We start from the raw sequence: 22,383 nt of genomic DNA on the forward strand, positions 1-22,383 counted from the left end.
CGCGGCAAATATGTTAAACGTTCTGCTCGAATCTTTCGATCCATAAATATACTATACAGATATAAAGAGAATAAAAATTGTACTCACAAGTGGAACTTGTTGGACCGGGGGTAACCCCGACGGACCCGCGAGAGGCTCTGTACTGTGCGGGGACGGAAGCCGGCTCTGTGGTAAGTTCAACGGTAGCACGCCAGGCGTGCTTCCTGTATTGTTACTTAGACTCATATCCGACGGTCCACTGTGCACCGAGATCGGACTAAGGGAACCCCTCGTTTCTTCTAAACTTGCGGCATCTTCGGAATCCCTCCTAGGTCGATCAAGGGCCAAAGGTCCTGGACAAGGGCTACCGGGTCCGGTGGGCGATGCCGGACAATCCGTCATGTCTACCACCTCGGTCGACTCGCTGGTGGGTGGTTGGGCTACGTTTTGTTGGGGTTGCTCGCATTCTTTCACTCCTGCCGATGGTAAACCCGTGCCACCGGATGTATTTCCTTCCCTGTCTCTCTCCTTGTTGCTCGCTTCCTTTATACTTTCACGTTCACGGTGATGTTCTCGCGATGTCTCGCGTTGTATACCCTCGGATGTGCTCGTGTGTTGTTGTTGTTGCTGCTGTTGTTGCTGCGGTTGCTGCTGCTGTTGTTGCTGTTGTTGTTGCTGCTGCTGCTGCTGCTGCTGTTGTTGCTCGTCCCTCGACGCTACCGCCGCGTTGATGTTCGTCATATCCGCTAGACCCTTCACCTTAAGGCTCTCCGCTGTCTTTAGGAGGGCCGATAGCTGGCAGTACTCGACGTTTACTTCGCCCTTGTACATGAAGTCGACGAGGGTACGTAGCTCGGCGAAACGTACGTCCTTTAGGATGACTATGGGGTGGCGGTTCGGGTGGTCGAGGAATAGGGCCTGGAAATAGCTGGAGCACGCGGAGAGGACTACCTTGTGGGCACGTATCGAAGGTCCCTCCGTGCACGCCAGTGTCACGTCCACCAGCGACTCCGACTCCAGCAGTTGACTGAACACACCCAGCAAGTTGCTCTGATGATTGTTCCACCTCAGGCAGTAATGCTCACTTCCCATGTCTGAACTGCACCCCGCAACCCTGCTGCAGAAGAAACATTTGTACCGGTCCGTGCGTTAACTCTTCGGCTCTTGTCGCGTTCATCTTGAACGTTTCTTTCTCTCTTTCTTATTTTCCTGTTCTTTTTCATCCCTCGTTTCTACTCTTTCTCTCTTTTCGTATTTTTTATGCGTGTTTCTTTCATATTTTTTTTTTTCTTTCCCTCGTTTTACGCGTCGCTCGCGTGCTCATTGTCGGCCGCGCTGTTCACTGCTTCGTTGTTGAAGTTTCCGGGGTTAGTTGCTCGCGCGAAACCCGTGTGTTTTCATTCGCATTGGGAACTGCGTGTTCATCAGAGAGAGGTTTCGATCGTTCGGTTAAAAGGAAAGGGAGCTGGACGATCGGCGAAGCTTGGGATAAATTGTACAGTTCGGGTTAATTAGTTAGTCGATCAACATCCACGTGTTCTGTTTTTGCCTAGTATTATCGCGTTAAATTCAATATTGATACTTCTGAGTTACGAATGCGAATGCAATTGTTTGAGTCAGGTGATTTAAGTTGAAGCTGTTTTATTTCGTATATATTCTACGTTCGATTAAATAAACCCGAATGATTGCCAGTCACCTACGATTCAACGATACCAAACTTTGGATAAGTTGAATAGTATCAATAATTTGACGCAATCACGTAGAGTCAGTTTCTAGGCTTCGCATAGTCAACTACTTTTTGATACTTGATTGATTAAAATAGTTCAAAATAAACGTTAAATTAGAACACCTTGTATATCGTTTAACGAAGATGCAAACAGTACTTTGCAAGTTTCGTACCAGGAACGCAAAGAAGTTGATACGTTAAGGCTCGTGCTTGTGAAAACCAAGCTCGAGCATTGGTGAGTTTCGCGCGATGGTCGACCATAAAACAGCCTTCTCGAGGCACCAATCTCTTGGTGAGCTACAAAAACGATTTTGTTCCAAACTCATTATACAAACTACGCATTACGGCGCAAACGTGCTTGCAAACTATGAAAACGTTGCGTGAAAAATCCTTACGAACCGTTCTAAAAAAAAAAAAAAAAAACGTTAGAAAATTTCTATTTGAGAAATCTGAATGTTGAACGTGTTTGTTCCTTTATAAGAAATACTCGAACGCAAGTGACAGTTGCTGTTTTACCCCTTCCTACGACTCGTCCAACGCTCCTCCTCGTACACCCACCTGCCAAGCTAACCTAAAATTCCATCCACTGATTGCCGATGTGTATACCGCGTGTTTACGACACGATGTTATTATGGAGGGCAGAGAGCAGATGCGCGATTTCGCAGCTACGAAGTAATATCCGAGCTTCGACTTCTGGCTTCGTAAACAAAAAGATGAAAAACGATAGATGCAAAACATTTCTCAAAAAGCAACTTGTGTGTCAAAATATTTCTTCTATCGCATCGATGACAATCGTTTATTCCGTATGTGGGCATCGTACAATTTAAAAGAATTAACGATATCGTTGTATACTTTCTCCGTTACGAGCGTTGTTTCGTCTACCGCTGTACAATATTAAACGTATATTACGACCGTTTCTTCAGTGAAAAAAAATTAACTCGAGTCACAAATAGGTTTAAAATTGAAGTCAACGTATCGACTAAATTCTTACATCGTCAGTCATCGATAGCCAATATAGCGCCATTAGCAAACCAACTATCGGTCACCAATGACCCTCGCGATATCCAATATATTCATCTTCTTCGTCCGTGGAAACACAGAGGATCTGCGTGAAAAATGTAAATTTTATTGCCAATTGCCGAACTTCAAAGCGATCCTAACGTTCATTAGCCATTCGCATAGTCGCTGATAAAACACCTGTGATCGTGCCAAAACGGTCAGACACCGTTACGCAACACGGCCGATCGTTCCTCCACCGGTAAATCACGATTTCCTCGCGAAAAAGTACCGTGGACGTCTAAATTGGAATTCCCTGTCCGCATGGTGGAAAAGCGCGTGTAGTCGCGGCACCGTCGCTATCGCAATTTCCTGCGGCATAAATCAGCGTCCGCGGAAGCGCGAAGTACGCGCAGTCGTTCGTTCGTTGGTTGGAGAGGCGTCGCGGGATTTATTCGAACGCGGCGCGCGTTTCTTAACTACGCGCGGTCATCGTTTAATTCTGGCCACGGAACATGCATCCGCGAAAGATGCACGACCGATATCGGCTGACAATACCGCGCGCTCTTATCTTTCGTTATTTCTTGGACGATCACGAGGCAGTCAGTTTGCTATTTATTCGCTGGCATGTCCAAAGTTTCGTTGAGTTCGTTAAGTTATACGCGTATGCATATGTATGAGTATATGTATGATTCATGAAAGCATTCAGACACTTGTAGAAACTTTTTATAACACTTATGAAATGTAAAATCTTTTATTTTATGGAATACATTATCCGTGCTGCACGAAACATCTGGTGAAATTTAAAAGAAACTCGCGAATGAATGACTGTCAAAGGTGACCCCGGTGAATATGGAGAATTATTTATATAATGGATAGTTCACTGTTCAAATATACTTTTGCGATTTTCAGATTTCTTTCAAACTTCATCTATACGATCGTGATAATTCAGTTTTGTTACAGTGCAAATGAAATGTCAAAACGTTACCTATAACACGTATAATATGTTCAAATACTTTGGCGAGCCATCGTACGCGTTATTTGTATTTAGATGATATGAAATCGCTTTACCAACGTGAATCTGTTATTTACTGTGATATTCCATTCGTCGGAACGATCAACGTAGCTCGTGTTAATCGAATCCGCCTATCGGAACGTGAACTTGTACTATAACGATGAAAAATTACAGTTACATAGTCGGGAGAATCGGCAAATTCTGATTATATGATCTATTTAAGTTTAAACGGACTCGAGATACGTGTTGAAATTTCTTTAACTATTCGGATAACCCGTGTGTTCGTCAGATTATCGTTTACCATCAATTTCTGTAATCAATTAACCGAGAGTAAATTTTCATTCTTCCAAATACAAATATGATACAATTTATTTTCTACAGAAAATAAGAGAGATATAGATAAGAAAATTAGAATTATGTCCGAGAGATTGGAAATCTGACTGACAAGATAACGCGTCTTCTTCGTTTAACGAGATAAACTGGAAAGATTTCAAAATCAAACGATACGTACATCTGTCGGTGAAATTATTTTAGGTCTACCTTGAATTTAGGCAACATAACTAATCTGAACGAGACTTAGAACGCGTGAACACGGTACACGCACGTGTCACAGCCACGTGCACTTACACGTATGTAATTATCCGCGCCACGAAGCCCGCGTGGACGCGCGTGTTCGCGTGATATATCGGCGGATGGATATGCGCGCGCGATGGCGTGTGCTAGCACCGAACGATGCTCGCGTGATTCCTCTGGAACCTCCGATAACGCGGCACAACCTCTACGTGATAATACACGGAACGGTGTATCGTAATAACAAAAGAAAAAAAAAAAAAAAAGAAAATAATATTTTAACGCGTGACAAAATTACCGTGGGATTACCGGTCGTTCGACGTTCGAATAATACGCCGAGAAATGCCTAACGCTTGCGCGTTACTCGACAACAGCCTTGTTATTTGGGTAATGAGACTTTTAATTAAACCGATTTACCAAGCTGCCTTGTATCGCTAGATTATGGAAAACAGCGGCAAGACGTTCGCCATCGCTGTGATTTTGGAATCGCAACAGAATTTCGTTTATCTGAACTTGGTTCGCTGCAGCGAAATCTTAGCGCATGATTAATCGATTAAAGATCAAGTGGGTCGAGCAGAAGACCGTATTGATCGCCTTCGTAAATTTTAAAGTCGACGAGAGAAACGTGACGTGTACTTTTTTTTCCATTTACTGCCAGATTTATAACGACTGCTCTGATTTATAAATAAGCTTATGGAAGTTAATCGGTTGTTCTCTTTCAGAGATTGAGCAATAGCGACGTATCCAAGTAAGAAAGTTGGGAAATTAACGAGAGAGGATCGAGTACCTGATATTTCAATTTTTCTAAATTCAACGAAATTCCAAGAAATAGCGACGAAAGAAATATGAAGCGAATTCCTGAAATAAGCTTTCATACTTATGATATTAAAACATAGAATTCGATGATGGAATACATCGATTGGAAAAAACGTTGAAAACAAATCATATTTTTTTATATTTCGCAGCAAGCTACTCGACATCTGTTCACAATTTCCATGAACTTCCATTTCTTCCCACGTAAATCTTTGCGATCTTTGCAATAACTATACACACATATTTCTAGACTTGTTTCAAACTGTCTCGACACGATCGCGAGAATCGGGTCTCGTTACGGTGCTGGTAAAATTTCAAAATGTTTCGTATATCGCGTAAAAAATATGGAAAAGTGTTGGAATGCTTCAACGAGAAACTATAGGTACGTGAATAATTTCTAATAAGATTGTAAATAAAATCTAAAATGTTTAACAGGGAACAGATTTCACGCGCTTCAACAACATTTGCAAACTCGCTGGCTATGCGTTCGTCCATGAGCCGCGTGAAAAACCGCGTTGAATATTCTTCGCGTGCTCCGGAAACTTCGGCGCGTTTTAATTAGAGCTTGCGGCTAAATTTGCCCGGCGGCTACTTCGCAAACTTTACCCGCGTGAAATCCGCCAGGAATGCTTACTATACACGCGTGTTGAGTGCCATGGAAGGAGAAAAGAAACGATGACGCCGCTAATTTGAGCACCGGCATCGACTGATACTTAAGGGGTGTACGAGCAAGAAAAATGATTTCATTAAAGTTAAACATCGGCTTTTGCGACTCTATATCTGCCATCGTCCAGGTATCAAGCGTACTACGTCTATCATGGTTATCGCCTATCTAAATATAGCAACATGTTGTAATTACATTGATCATTTTCAGACTATAACATTCGCTACCACCGGAAACCTTCAAAGTTACGATGAATGCACAGCAACAACGTCATCGTTGAATACCGTGTGATTATTTCATCGAGATGCTCCAGCTTGTGTCAGCGACATCGTAAACAGTGAAACGTTAAGCTGAATCATTAATAACGTACTGTCGAGTAAATCTTTTTGAGGCAGTTTGTTTTTAATAAAAAATAGACGGTCTTTACATAGTTTGATATGTACCTGTTTTAACTTTATTTACGTTTAATTAATGTAATTTAATTAATGCCCATAGACTCATAAGTATTGAGATATTTATCGATTTTAAAGCAAGCTCGATAATCGAATTCAAGAGAAGGGACGAGATCGTTACAATGTCTAATTAGTACGAGATAACAAATCGTAGTCCATTCGAACTACGATTAAAAATATAAAAATTGGTAAATGTAAAATCATCGGTACGGTACAAACCTTTTTACTTCTCGTCTTAGGATTCTTTTTAAAGTAACGCATATATGTGTGTGTGTGTGTGTGTCTGTATATATGTTCGACGTTGCTATATTCAAGTAAAAAAAAGTTATCTTTTATTGGTGGATAATAAATTGTCTTTTGCCAGAAGGTTGGGTAATTATAAAAAATTAATTGCTATTACTTGATTAAATTTATAGTTCGAATTTTGGGGTTGATGATAAATCGAAGTTGTGGGAAAGAGCGTTTTCGAATTCCGTTTAGGGACAGAGTGGATAGCGGTGGTTGGTTAATTATTTTTGCTCCCCTAGTTTCGTAATATGTTGTTCGAAATTAATTATGATGAATACGATAAATTTAGGGCGAGTTTTATGTAATTTAGTGGCAATTAGCAAGTTTCCGATGGCTGAAAGTAATACTTGGTAATGAAGATATTTTGGCAAAATGTAAACGCCCGCGTGTCTTTAAATTTGAAACTAAATGTTAAAATTATTAGCTTTTAATCGAAAGTTACCGATTGCCTGTTTACCACGTTGCTCTTGGATTTTTTTAATAATTAAGCGCTTTTTCGAAATTACGAATTTAATTAATACGATCCATGACCGAATATCCTGCGGTCAAACGTTACAAAGAATAACGAATCAAACTTTATTAACTATTATTACTAATTCGGTTTTTCATTTAATAACCTGAACTCTGGACGTATAGGAATATCGCGTATGTATTTACACGTTCGTAAAGTTTGTTATGAGAAGCTACCTCTGCTAAACATACTTAATAATGGTTGAAGCAATCGCAAGCATTTATAAGAACTTGCAAACTCTAAATTACGACTGGTTCGTAACGATCCCTAAGCTCCGTAATATTTATACTTATACAACGTTCGGTGTGTATGCGAATAGTGTTTAGACTAAACTTATATGACTACACGAATGTCAAGAACGCTATAATTTATGTTTCTTCGCTAACTTTAGCGAGGAATTAAATATGCGATTACAAAGTTTCTAACGATAGCATTTTGTACGACTTATTATGTAGGTACGATCAAAAAAAAAAAAATAACTCTTCTTAACGAACATAATTTTCCGCGCGTATTGAATTTTTCTATACTTTAAAATGAAAATTGCACGATACTGTGATACGATGTATAATACGCTTTAAAAATAGTACAGTGCTTCACTTCGTTGCATTTTTTTTCATAGAATTTTACATTCATAATATTTTTTACATAACGTAACGTTAGATCTATTACGAGTATTCTATAGTTAGTGCGATAAATTCGAGAACAGATTGTTATTTAACTAAATTTACTCCAATTTTTAAGACGCATGGAACATCTGCTGAGACGCTGTCATGCACGTTAGATGAACATTCTGAACATTAGAATATTTTTATGGACAAATTTACTTGGCTTTAATTCAACAAACATCGCCAAAATCTATTTTACTTCGTAAAAATTAGATAGAAATTATTTAACCGTGTGTTGTCAGAATTGGTGATTTTATAGAAACACAGCACCCTGTCGATGGCAACCATATCATCACCATGTTGCGCTGTCTTCGCAGCAAGGAGCTACCAAAGAACACGGTTGTAAAACCATTTAATATCGGCGTATATTTTTTGCAAAAATTAATGCTTCGCGAAACATGAACTCTACTTGGTATATTTTAATGTCCTTGACATTGTTCGTACACAGGTTTCAATTTTTTTTATTTCTTAAATTCTTAATTCATTTTTGATGTTGCAGTTTCTATCAATTTGTACGTTCCCATGTATTTCTTCGTCCCTCGTCTTCTCCTTCTCATTTTCATCAACACATCCTAAATTACTGCATCAGCAACATACTCAGCAACGTAAACTTCATTTTCCACAAATTTGCTCAAAAGACACCTGCAACGAAACAAAGACACGCGAGCCGAGGTGTAAGCTAGATGTATAAAAAGCTGTAGCCTTTAATCAGGAGAAGAATATCAGGAACTTCCAGGTTTCTCGCAAATTAAGCGTGCTACGATGCTTCTAGCTGACCTTTGCTTCACGCCCCTCGCTCTACTTCGCAATCTTCCCTTTGCACTTTCTAACGTACAACTCTTACGAGTCTTATTAAAAAAAAAAAAAAAAGGCACACATTTCTCCACACTTTTTACGTTTATACTATCTGTCAGTTTACACGTTTGTTTCGACCAAATGCGTAAAGAATTATTATTACGTACTTTTGCCAACCTATAACCGTTTGCGACAAATATCGCTTATAGTTCAACGTGCGACGTATCGATTGAAAAAGAAACGAGAGAGTCATTTTTTTAACAAGACCTTCTCTTCGCCGAAGAATATAATACTCGAAAAGCGTGCAACATTCATCGACAATTTATCCCACGTTTTGATTTTCGAGAAGCGTTTCGTTCGCAAGAAGAAAACGAGAAAAACGTCAAATCTATTGGTATCGCTAATTTGCAAAATTCCGCTAATAATATCGATTAACTCGATCGTGCACGAGTATATAACCGGTTTTACTTGGAAGTGGTCGAATTTCGCGAACGAAAGACGACGAGCGATTCAAGAGAAGACAAGGAAATTTTCGAAAGCATGGCCAATAATTCTCATTAGCGTGAGGCGGAATTTCATTTTCCTGGAGAACGACCAGTGGCTGCGGTGGTTTCGATCAAAGGCGTTTCTTCGTCGGATTTTTCCCGCGGCTTTTCTACGTACATCGCGTTACATAAGCCGACACCGTGTGCATGTCTCCGTTATTTATGTCATTTCAGAGGTTTTCTTTGGGTCAATCCGTTTAGAACGGCGCGCACGCACGCGTGTCCCGACGCCGAGACTGTGACTAAACCGTGCAATCGGTTTAATGTTAAACAGTTCGCCGGCTAGCTACGCAATTAGATTATGCGCGCACGATAAACGGCTACGAGCCGCTCTTCCTGCTCGCGAATCGGCTTTCACGAAGCGCGCGCGCGCGCGCGAGGAAGAGAGAATTTTCGCGAGACCGGCCACGCGATCGGCTCGTCAGCTGCGCTCGATGGCGCCTCGCCTCGCCGCGGGTACCCTAATCCCTCTGCCGGTTTATGATCGTTCGGCTTTAGCAAATTTCACGCAAGCTTCGTACGTGTATTGGGCTATTCGCAAAGTTCGCGGAGGAATTTAACCATTCGCGGCTTATCCCGGTAAGCGGTGTCGATTGTGCGATGCTTGGGACCAGATATCCTGCGTATCTTTCTACTAAAGCCGAATTTGCATTGTTTCACTTTGCTGAAGCACGGTGGATGCTGCTTTCGTCTTTGATTTATCCGCGTACGAAGAACGAAAAGTAGCATTCATCCGCCGTGCTCCTCCAAAGTGAAACAGCGCAAATTCGGTAATTTGGTAAAAAGATGCGCAGGATATTCTCGTCCCGAGCGTCGCACAATCGACACCGCTTCCTGCGACATCTCGTTTACGATACGAATGAAACAAGAATGAAAGCAGCGTTCGTTCGCCGTTCTCCTCCAAAGTGATACAGTGTAAATTCGAGTTAAGACGCGTAACGTTTCAGTGGCTCACGAGAGTATTCGAACAGTCCTAGAATATTGTTACGTACATATCGTACAAAATATCTTGAAATCTCATTAGCATCGTAACGAAGCTCAACTATATTTATATATATTGATAAAATTTAAAGCCGATCTGAAAATGGGTAATGAAAGTTGCTGGATGTTTAGTGGAAGCATGTACCTCGTGAAGATTATCAAAGTATTCGAGCAGTCAATTATTCGCAATATTAATAAGCCACAATACGTAGTGAGATTACTTTTAGCGCTAATTGCGTGTTTGAGACTATTGTTTGCGTCTATTGTATGCTAATTTCTAACCAAACGTATGTGTGCAGTAACTTGTTGTCTTGCAACTTCATATTCTAGTCTGGTTACGAATTTAAATATGATAATTCGTTTTTAACAAAAATAAATAGGTGATGTGTAGACGTAAAAATAGGTACTTCGTCTAATTAGTTAATTAGAATTGTTTCATTAATTGTATATTATGCATTTGTTTGTTTTCTATTGTTTAATCTACGATAAGTTGGAACTTTGGTTTACACATTTAGATAATTGATAATTAAGGGATAAATTTGTCATAATTGTCGTTGGATAATCCATGATCGGATTATTTGGATAATCGAAGTATCTCTAATATTCAATGTCCTACGTAAATTTAGCAAAGTTAAACATATTCTACTTAAATTAATTAGACGATCGCTCGACAATGAAACGTCCACGTTAGTCAATAATAGAGGAATCGTAAAGTACAGTAGATTTTCAATTTACTTGTCAATAATTAATTTAAAAATAATAACACGCAATGCCGCTCTTTGAAAATTAACGGCCGCGGCAAATTTTCAAAGATTAATTCCATTATACTTTCGAGATAAAACATGTAAATGACGATTCAAAGTTTTATTAATAATTCTAATTGCACCGATAGTTATGAGCAAATAATAAAAAATACCGTGCAATATTTAAGTACTAACGTAACAATATAGCACTTTATAACGTATAATGGAAGATAAGAGACTACTTACGAATCATTTATGACAATTACATCATTTGTACATTATTCTGTTTTTATTCTATAACGTTATGACAGATCTGTTCCAATTGCATATTTTTCGCTTCTTTTACTTTGACGTCATTAGGTGAACGTTATTGCTTCGAAAAGGAATTAATTAAATGTAATTATCACCGATGTTTACATGGAAATAATTAAAATTCCACGAGTCGTGAAACCAAAACAAAAGATTCATCGATTCGTCGATTCGATGTAAAATATGTATTTCATGCTAGTAATTTCGTAGATTTACTAAATTGCAAAGTGAAATGAAATGAAGTGAAAGGTGTTGAAGTATAAAATTGGAAAGTGTAACAATGGGTTACAAAAGTGAACAGCTAAGAGAAAAGTATAACTTTTAGATTGCTATAAAAAGAAAGTACAAGAGTTTAAGGAGGTCTAAACTTTTTTACGAGTTCCTTAAGATTCCAGTAAGCACATATTTTATTGTAGTACGCAGTTTGAGGATTTTTTATTTCGCAAATAAGAATTTCACCTTTACTCGTTGAATATTTAATCGTAATATAGTCGATGTCTCCTATGTTAATAAACAAACGAACATAATTAATCAAAGTATGCAAAGTTTTATAATTTAAATAAACAATTTTCGTTGATTCTGTTCGCTGGATTTTTCTAATTTCTATCAAACAACTATGAATTCTTTGTAGGTAATTTATCATTTATAATCCATATTAATAAATTTATAATTTATAATTTTTTATCTAGATTATAATATACGACGGTGATTTCTTAATTTCTTTAAATTCGATCATTACGTAGATAAATATTTCAGAAACGCGTAACATAACTACGAATTACTAACGAAAAAAAAATAACTTAACTGTCGAGAAACATAGAAATTAATTTCATGAATAAAACAGTAATGAGATTAAATTAGTTTCCACTAACTATAGATTAAGCATATAATAGTTCCATTCAAGTAATATCAAGATTTTTCCACGACCATTTGTATTTCATTAATATATATAAATAAAGAGAATGATAACGCAATAGATAATATTAATTAATATTAATGTTAGTAGATAATCTACATAGATAATGAAAACCTATATAAACGCGGTATCATCGTCTTTAATCATCAAAGTGTATCGTCGAAATGAAGTACGAACGATATTTATAATTAACGAACCGAACTAACATTTCGATATTCTATTTTCAACGATGTAATACCTAAAATTATTGCCACGGATATCGATGTATAGGATGCGATGAAAATTTCAAATAACAAAAACACATTATCTACTATAAATAATCTTCAACACGCGCAAAGTGTATTTTGAAATTTTTCCAATATTAATTTCAGATCGACGCTTTTTTATAAACCAAAAATGTTCGTGCAATTGCCAAAGATCGAAATATTCAAAATCGTAATATTAAATGATAAATTTTGATAATTCGATATCGAACATTATTGAAAGAAAACTACTTGCTATCAATTAAACCAATTTTTTTTAATTAAACGATCGATTTGTTGAAACAAGGTAAAAAGAGTGTCTGTTGAATAACGAATCGGTGATATTATAAAACGTACGATGTTGGTATTTTAATTGCAAATGTTCAAATAGCGTGGTTTGTTACGCACGAAGCGAAGGGAATGTAAAGAGGCACGTTGTCAGTTTGAGATTTGGCTCACGCAGCCAATGATATACATAAGTACTCAATTACAAGCAATAAGAGATAAGATGCGACACGCCAACTATATTTAAACATTATGTCTCGATTTGGCAGCGTATCTATTATAAACATTTTCCGTTATATAGATCGCTGCTTAGATTGCGTCTATCCGCTTCGCACACCAAAGTATACGACACGATAGTACGTAAGTAGTTCGCTTCGTAGAAAAGTTTGAAAGTCACGATTAACCACACGAAAGAAAACGCTATCGTTACTATCGATACAGAGTACAGGCATATTTTCTAATCTTTTGGAGAAACTTCTCCAACAAATTCGATACTGAAAGGTCGATGACGATAGAGCTGTTTCAACGTGGACGTACAAACTATCGTAACAGGTTTATCAGATATTCTATACGAATACAATGGCTACAAAAGGTATTTGTACACCACTGTATTCGTGACAGCATTCGCATATTAATCAATTATGTTCAAGTATATCAAATTTCGTGTTACGTAATGGTATTCCCGTATGATTATCAAAATATGATATACCATAAAAACGATAAAAAGACACGTCACTGAGAAACGATTTTGAAAGAAGAGAAATTTCTTATGCTATTTATAATTTCATCGATCCTGTTAATTCAATTTTCAAAAGTATACCCGTCTGACAACGATAATATCATTGACCCGTTAAAATAATTTCGCTATTTTAAACAGCTGTACTTAAACATTTCGAAAAAAAAGCACTAATCCTTTATTTTGCTACGTATTACATATCTTGCTACATATATATATATATATTTAATGTCATTTTGAACGTCAATAATAAGATTACCCTTGTTCGTTAAAAGTAATATTTAATAAGATAATGAAGACACATAGTAGTGCACCGACGCGCATATACGAGAACAGGCGAAATTGTTCGCCGACTAAAAAGAAGTATTAACGCAATAACGGTGAAGCAAGTTAAACTGTTAAGTTATCAACTTAACACGCCGTAACGGTGGCGTACAAATAAATTCTTAACACAAAACGAGTCACACCTCGTTTCGTTGGCGCGGATTTACATATACATGCTCGCAAAGGACGGTTTTTTAAAAAGTTGCAGAATTCCGGGGGGGAAATAGAACGATAAAAAATTCGCATCCGCGTGAAAGACCAAACAGTGTATGGTGTAAAATTGCTCGGCACGCTTTTTATACGTCACTGAAAGTTAAACTTGGCTTAATTGCCCCTTTTCATACCGCGCGATCGCGAAAGTGTTTCGCTCGACATCGAAACATTTACAGTTTATTGTTATTTTTATAACCGTTTCCATTTAACTTTTTATTCGAATGTAATTCAACGATTCACACATCCACAGCGCTCCCACCACCAGCACCGGTTAGAACACGGGGCGAAGCGATATTTTTCGCCCGATTTTCACGACGCGGCGTGTTGAAATTCACGCTTGTTCACGCAACGCACGCAAACACAGTCCGGTTAAAATATCGTGAAAGATAATTCTATTTTTCATATGGTGCGATGCACCGTACCAAACGTTACCATGTTAATGCGCTATCTGTTTTTCGTAACATTTCTTGCGGCCGCAGCTACTGTAAATTTTTCTGCCCGAGAAAAACATTAACGTGCTCCTTATCAGCAATGGCTATCGAATCGTTTTAAATATTTTTTTCCTTTCTCTTTCTCTGTTGTTACTCGCGGAAGTTTTTCCATTGCTTAAAAGATTTATGTATTTCCTCTGTGAAGGATAACGTAGGTATTTCAGATTCTTCGGTAATTTATTCTTTGGTAAATATGGGAAGTTTACGCTAGGTACATATTAGCTCTTAGTGTTTTTCTCATATATTTGAAAAATCTATTCACGATATTATGTCGCATATAAAAGAGAAAGAAAAACTCTGCCCCGGTCTATTTCTTTATTTCACAAATTTATCTATTTATCTATCTATAATTTTATAATTTGCTAATATTGTTAGTATTTCGTTACAGATCATCGTTCGTTCATTTAGATAATTTAAAAAATTCGTATAATTAAAAAAAAATTTTTTTAAAAACGCAAATGCTACGACAAATCTAAAAAATCCATTTTGATCAACATAGTAGGAATTTTATCTGTTTTTCTTTCCATTTTCCTTTTTAAGAGGCATCTATAAAGGGAGAGGTTCCAATCTTCGTATCCATAATGATTCCAGTTGCAAAAAAAGTTTTTTAACTTCTTAGAAACGTGAAATCGAACGACAAGCATTTTCATTTTCTCATTTCTCACCCTGATCGGACGAATCAACTTGGAGAGGCGAAAATAGAGGCTTTACCTTTTCAAATGATCGCGAACGGATGACTAAACGATTACCTATTTCCACAAAATTATAAAAGTCGAAAGATCGATAATTTGTCGACAAAAATTTGGTGGTTTTTTATTGTCGAGTACGTAAAGAAGTAAAACAATGTTCGATTGATTTACATTGTTACATAAGCACCGATGCTGATAAAAATTGAGAAATTGACATTTGACCTTGATAAACGACGAGACTGAAATAAAAGAATTTTAAAAATTTTTACCGTATGAAAAATACTGTATCTCCGTATTAAAAAAAAAAAAAAAAAAAAATAATACGTTTCGTCCAATTCCGTTCGATCTTCGAATTTGTCAACAATCGTACAATTTCATATTCAATTAATGTCTTTATTTACGAATATAATTATATAAGAACAAAACAATATACCTTCTAATATACTTTTTTTTTATTAACGAAACTTGTATATAAATATACTTATTGCTGTTCACAGATTCATTTTAGTATAAGACATATATAAAAAAAAGAGCGTATTTTGCACACGAAATGCGTTAGCAAATAATCTTTTAATAAATGGATAAGAATATTTATGTTTCGATATCGAGGTGAAATAGTCTTCTGTGTTTAACTCTTTCACAGTGCAATAAAATGAAGAGAAATATAGAACAAACGAGATAAAAAATATTTGTTTTCATGTCAACATTTTTTGGATTCTTTATTACAGATACTATAAAGTTTGTAATTTTAGCTGTTGATATGTAATAAATTCCTATGTTATGTATACTACATTTTAAGATAAAACGTTTACCGTACTATACATACATGTTACACGACTGGTCTCTCTTAAGAGACTACTTTGCGAAAAAGTTAAGAAATAGAACAAAAATGCACGTGAGAGATATACAAGAAGAAAATAGAGAAATCTCTGTTGCAAAACTTCCTTGCATAATTGAACCGATACCATGATACAGTGAAATTTTATAAGTCACAAGTTGTAAATTATAAATTACCAGTTTCAATGAATTTTCTCGTGATGCATATATAACAGGAACAAGTTTGACGACAAAGCAAATGAAATTTTACAAATTACGAGTTATTTGATTTCTCTATTTACCTTAAAATTCAAAAAATTATAAGAAAGAAACACATAAGCTCCAATTCGTAACCTATCTGTTTACTAGTATTATTAATTAATAAATTATTACGAGACAGATAATAAAGTTACTTTTATAGACAATAAAGTGACTTTATAGGCGAACGATAAAATGTCATGATAGACGAAAAATATTGTTTGAGTCGTTATAGAAATTTCAATACCTTTTACTATTAAAATTTCCATTATTGGAAATTATTCAATTACTCGTCCTACACAAATCGATATCGATTCATCTAACCTTTTGCAAAATTCTGCTCCACAGCTGAGAGAACGATTTGATAGCAATCTGGTTGCCATTTTAACGACGTTTAGAAACATCAACGTCAATCAATATTGAAATATCTATAATCCAATCGTACGTACAACAAATTGAACAAATTCAACAATTCAGCACGAGATCAAATATATGATGGTAATAAAAGAACTAATAAAAGTTTACCAACGTACATATCTACCTGCACCTTTAACAAACACACACGCCAGTGATATAATATATGCTTACAGCTACTATAAAAAAGTATTGGCACATACTCTTACTTTATAATGAAGTGTTTTTGTATCAGCTTCTATATTTCATAATATCAAATGATAGTCTAGCAACGTTCTTCGTTTAATTCCTCTAGAGTTGATCTAATAAAGAATCTAAGAAAACACACGCTGTATCGACGAGTATCGGATGGTTTCTGAACCAGATATCGACGCATGTTCCTAAGTATATCGTTTTCTTAAATCGAATGTAATTTCCAAATTTAAGCTTTTTACAATTGACGTTTAAAATGAGAAATAGTAAAGTTGTAACGTAAGAACTTTACGAGCAATATTTTGGATATAGTTCGATAAATAAAGCGAAAAAATGTCAAATTATTGTAATCATATGAAAGTTCCATTGAATGATACGAAGTTTAATAAGCTTAGACGTAATTAGCTAATGTGTAAATGCTGTGATAAATACAACGGTGTATCGATACGTTCTGTAGCCGTTGTACATTGAATGGTGTGTAGTATGATCAATCCCGGCCTCGAAATAGTTACCAACAAACTACGATTTCAGGGAACGGAATTCAAACCGTGCGGTATCAATTAACGAAATAATTCTCCTAAATTCGACGCTTCGTTTCGATGTTCCACAGCGATCGTTTCGCATCGACTCGTCGCGATTACCCACGTTTACGCGATACTAAACTGGCGTCATAACGCACGCGTAAATCTCCGTAAGTATCTGCCCCACGATTTTCTACGACGACTCGTTACCTACGATCGTGGATACATCGATCAAAAGAAAGAAATAAAAAAAAAAAAAAAAGGGGGAAAGGATGTTTTTGCGATTGAAATAACACTATTAGTAGAATTTTGTGAGAAAATCGATCGATCGATAGATCGATCATTTTTCTTAAGCGAAATTTCATAATATTGGAACGAATAAAATTTTGTATGTAAATTTATATGATTTTACCCCAAGTAAATTCGTTTATAATAATTAATATTTATTATTACTCGACATCCAACGATCTTCTGGAAATCCAAACGGAATACACAGAAAAATATTTTCTTCGAGAGTCAGAGTATAATCTTTGATCAACGAATTCGTTGAAATTAATTACAGTAATCGAGCAATTAAACGATAGATTAAATTATCAAATGAGTCGGATAATCGAGATAATACATAATATCTTATTCCTGTTCATGCTGTTTAACGTGAAAAATTATACTTTACCGTAGAAAGTAATGGCTTTTTTCTTTCCTTCTTTTATTACTTTCTTTCTTTCTTTCTTTCTTTGCAGTTTGTCGAGCTACAAAAGCCAAGGGAAACCGTTCTCCAAAGGAGAAGCTGTAAACATTGCACGATGACGCTAATGAAATTAAATATGACGAAATAATTTTCGTTTTATTAACCCTTTTAAGTCGGCATTTATAAGTGTAAATCTTATGTGCCCGTTGCAAGCACATAACGCGAGTAATTAATTGGTGGGAACTGTATTCCAAAATCTGCGTTTCTCGTTAATTTTTAACGATCGTATTAGTACCTCGTTAGCTTCGTGTATATTAGTACCTTGTAATAATAAAAATTTACATAAATTACATCAGCCCAAGACTCGGATAACACTGCTAATTAATAACTGAATCGTTATTTCACTGGAAAGATGTCTTCGATATATATATACGTACTACAAGTAAAAGTTATTCCAACACGAAATAAAACGTAACCTACCTAATAGCTTTGTTAACTGATTTCATTTTATAGGGTTTTAAGCGTGTTTATTAATTTCCTAATAAAATAATGTTTATATGCTACAAATGGTAAGACCAGTCTTTTGCCTGTTCGTTGAAATAAAATAGAACCTGGTAGTAGATCGAGATAATTTTTACAAGTAGAATAAAATATGAAAAGACGATTAAAAATACCTTTCGTAGTGAAAATTACGTAATGTTATTCCAAATTCTTTTTTATTATTTATCATCGTATATGTTTATGTTTTAACGTTTCAAAGTATATCAATTTTAAAATAGAATAAAACAATCTATCAAAGTAATGGATGAGTGAAGAACAGTTACGATTATTAATAATTTTAAAAGTCTAAATGCATAAATAATCGCTTATTCCACTTGTTTTAGCGTCGTAACAAGTGTAAGTAAGAAGAGGGAAAAGTCAGAAAGTGTGGAAATTATTGCGTAAAATTTGCCACAAGGTAGAATTGGTTAGGATAGGATGAAAAATTTTGCCTATGGTAAACATCCATCTGTTCCTCAAATACATCATGATCTTTATCGATCAAAAATGACTTGATCAAATCACAGCCAACTAGAGGCATTAAAAAATACGTGGCTCGTTTATCCGCGTCGTGTTTTCCAGGCGAAATTACACGAAAGCGTGTCCGCGTTAACGCGCCTATCAATTTTCCCTCGGCAACTTAATTATCCGTTAATTGCAAACTTAAAATCACCGATAAAATATATCACACGTCGCAGATAAATCACCGCGATATTTGCGAGTGTACAATTACCAGGCTTAGCGTAAAACTATCTTGCGATTTTCAGAATGGATCGCATATTAGTAGACGTTAGACGAATCAGTCGGTTCGTTCGACGATTTAAAAATCGCTATTTTCCCTAACAATTTCCTAACTTATTTTCTAAGTTTTTAATTTAAAGAAAAACAATTGTTTTTCTGTTCTTTAGTCACCTCAAACAGGAGCCTCTTAGAAGCTGAATCAATCAAATCCACCGTTTACCGCTTTCTTATTTTCTTAAGGAATAAATGAGTTGTTTCCTTCGGATCGTTCGTGCCAAGAATACGACACAAATAATGGTAAATTCTAAAGCATATTTAAAGAAACAACGCGCGTTTCTACCCGATAATCTTTGCAAATCGATGTAAATATACAATTCAGAATAAAGCGATAACGATTTATTAATCGTTCCTAATTTATGTAAAAGAGGTACAGATATATTCAAGAGAAATATCAGAAAGAGAAAGATATTTCTAGTGTTAAACGCGACTACAAATGATTTTACAAGCCACAACAATTTTAATATTCAACCGATAGCTCAAATATGCGATCGATAAAATTATTCGAAAATTAAAGGTTTATTAATGCGTTACACGTAAATTTATCCCGAAGAGTCGCGAAACTGAAGTTAATTAACACGCGTGCGTCGCTCCTGTTCAATGCATCATTCGTTCATGACTTTGGTGCATCGTTATTCCGAGCAGCGAAATAATGGCGACAAAAGCCAACCGAACAGCTGTTGGTTTTTCTCGTACACTTGTAAACGTTTAGAAAGCAACGGGTTATTATCGATTGTAAAATGTTTCATTCGAGAATTATGGATATTCATACAAATTCTAATTATCATAAATTTTTATAGTCACAGAAATGGAACCTGAATAGAAATCTCTAATCTGTTTGTACCTTTTTCAGTTTAATTGTTTTCGCTATCTATTTCTTGCTATCAATACAATACTACTATTATTATTAGTAAAAGCTGCTAGCGCACTATTTGTATTACTATTGTTATCGAACACTTTACATCGTTAAAAATACCGATTACGTTTCTTAAAAATAGAGAGATACGACAGATACACTACTTACAATCTATTATATTACCTTTTATTATATTATTCTTTCGAATCGACTTCTTGATAGAACATTATGTTCGACAATGCTATCTTGGTTTCCCCAGTTCACTGTGCTTTTCTTAGATATTTTGAACGAGAATAAATCATCGATCGATGCGTGTTAATAAACTAACACACACGAGACTAGTTACCACGGGACTGTTTTCCAGCGGAACACGAGCAACATGGACCATCGCTCTCGATTTTTCAAAATTATCCCCTGATGATGTCACAGAACGCGACGTGAGATAGACGAAATTCCGTATCGTCGTAGTGCGTCAAGGCGCGAATCAAACGATTTCGCGAACGTAACGAGACCCTGATAGAAAGGATTGCATGGCATATTCTGCAACGTCATTTGTGTATTTCCAAGAATTCTCCTGCTTTTAACTTCACTTTGCGTACTTTATCGTGTACGCTGCATCTCTCGGTGATGAGAACTTGACCATTACGTTCTACGTTTTACTTTAAGAAAGTAGATAGAATCGGTTACCACGACGGACAAAAACGACATTTATAGTTCTACCTTTGATTCAGGCATTTTTAAATCTTCTATCTTTGACGTATTGCCGTCAAGATTTCAGCATTCGTGAACAACAACGCAGACAAAAACCATAAAATACGATATAAAATAAAAATTACAAGCGATACTGTAGCATATACAACAAAACTACTAGTATTTGAAGCTCGTTTAATTATATCGTTTATTTTATTCGATTCAAGTCTACTATATGACTTACTTTTGCGCTTGAATCTTTCACTCCGATTCTCTCGAAACATTAGGAATCTTTTTGTTCGTTGGAATAACGAGAGAGGTAGAAAAACTGGAGAAACACAGCAGGGTTAAAAGAAACGTTATTAAAAAAAGGAAAGGACGCGTTTGAACGTAACGATGAATCAATTCGTGAGATAGAAGCGGCGATCGGCAGGATTATGAAACGAGATCGCGCGAGCGAGGACAATATCGAGAGGTGATGGCCATTAGGACCGCGGCAAATATTAATTAAACGGTAATTCTTGCGATCACCGAGCCAGTGGTCCGCGACGATCGAAACCGCAGAGAGGCAATGCGTAATCAGCGGTCGCATTAATAATTTTACGCTTTGTTTCTGCGACGCGTAACCGGCTTTTGCGCTAAATCTCGCGAGCACGATCGATCGCCGAGGTTATCTTGCGCGCGTAATCGAGAGAAAGTCGCGAGAATAGGACGAGAAACGACGCGAATCTCCGCGCGATTGTTACGAGGGCAACGCGACGCTCCGAATTTTTCTGTATTTCTTTTATTTCTGTAGCTACTGCGGACCTTTTTCATTGATCGTTTACGATCGTATCAACCACCATGATGGGTTATCGGTTGAAATAATACTCACAATTGAAATCAACGGTTTTTTTTTGTAAGTTTTCGAGAAGATTTTACTTTGTCTTTCAAAATTATAATTCTCACAATTTTAACGATCAAAACCGTTTAATTTGAATTCCTCGGATTGTCTTTTTATAGAAAAGAAAATTCGCAATACTCGATGGAATTAATATTGATACGCTAATATCGATATGGTAATTAGTTGCTTGATAATTGTTATTCCAATCCTATGCATAAATGTTTTTTACTGGCGGTGAAAGGCTCTTTGTTTATTGAAACGAGAGTGAAGTCGAGATAGAAAAATTCGAAGACAGGGTTAACAACATCGATTAATCTTTGCTCGTAAGATCAACTCGCACTTCTAACAGGAATGATACTTCCCATTCAATGAAGGCAGACTGCATTCCCACTAAAGTTTCGTTCGAACTGCAACTTTAGCTTCACTTCTTCTGACCAAGGATTATCAAATATAAATTATGTATAATATTTCAATATTGTCAGCTGACACAGGATGTTACGACAGCTTAACGCTTGCTTAAGTGGCTACTAAAGAAATCATAAGGTTAATACAACCAAACCACGAATAAACCACATTAATCTATAAACGAAATTTAGTAATTCGACGTGATCCAAGACAGATAGCGATTTGCCAGATTATAGATTCGTTAGGCCAATGATCTCATAATTTATAATTCATATGGTAACATAATTTTGTAGTTCTTAAGAACGTTTCGAAATTTTCTCACTGCTAAAATTAATATATACTATACTATAGCGATTAATGTTCTGTCCCTTCAT

General features: G+C 36.2%; 1 protein-coding gene across 5 annotated transcripts in view; it reads right to left on the reverse strand.

Moving 5' to 3' along the window:
- The window catches only part of Mamo (zinc finger protein 628-like), a 103,250-nt gene that overhangs the window by 66,165 nt on the left and 14,702 nt on the right, over positions 1-22,383 (reverse strand). For 3 of the 5 annotated variants that reach the window (XM_072008197.1, XM_072008200.2, XM_072008201.1), the window contains exon 2: positions 88-1,096. In XM_072008197.1, coding sequence (XP_071864298.1) covers positions 88-1,071 — 984 coding nt within the window. In that variant the 5' untranslated portion in view covers positions 1,072-1,096. Of the gene's footprint in view, positions 1-87; positions 3,985-22,383 lie in introns of those variants that run through there. The other 2 variants (XM_072008199.1, XM_072008198.1) reach the window with 2 other exon arrangements.

This window comes from Bombus fervidus, chromosome 8 (assembly GCF_041682495.2).
Source record: "Bombus fervidus isolate BK054 chromosome 8, iyBomFerv1, whole genome shotgun sequence".
Taxonomy (NCBI): Eukaryota; Metazoa; Arthropoda; class Insecta; order Hymenoptera; family Apidae; genus Bombus; species Bombus fervidus.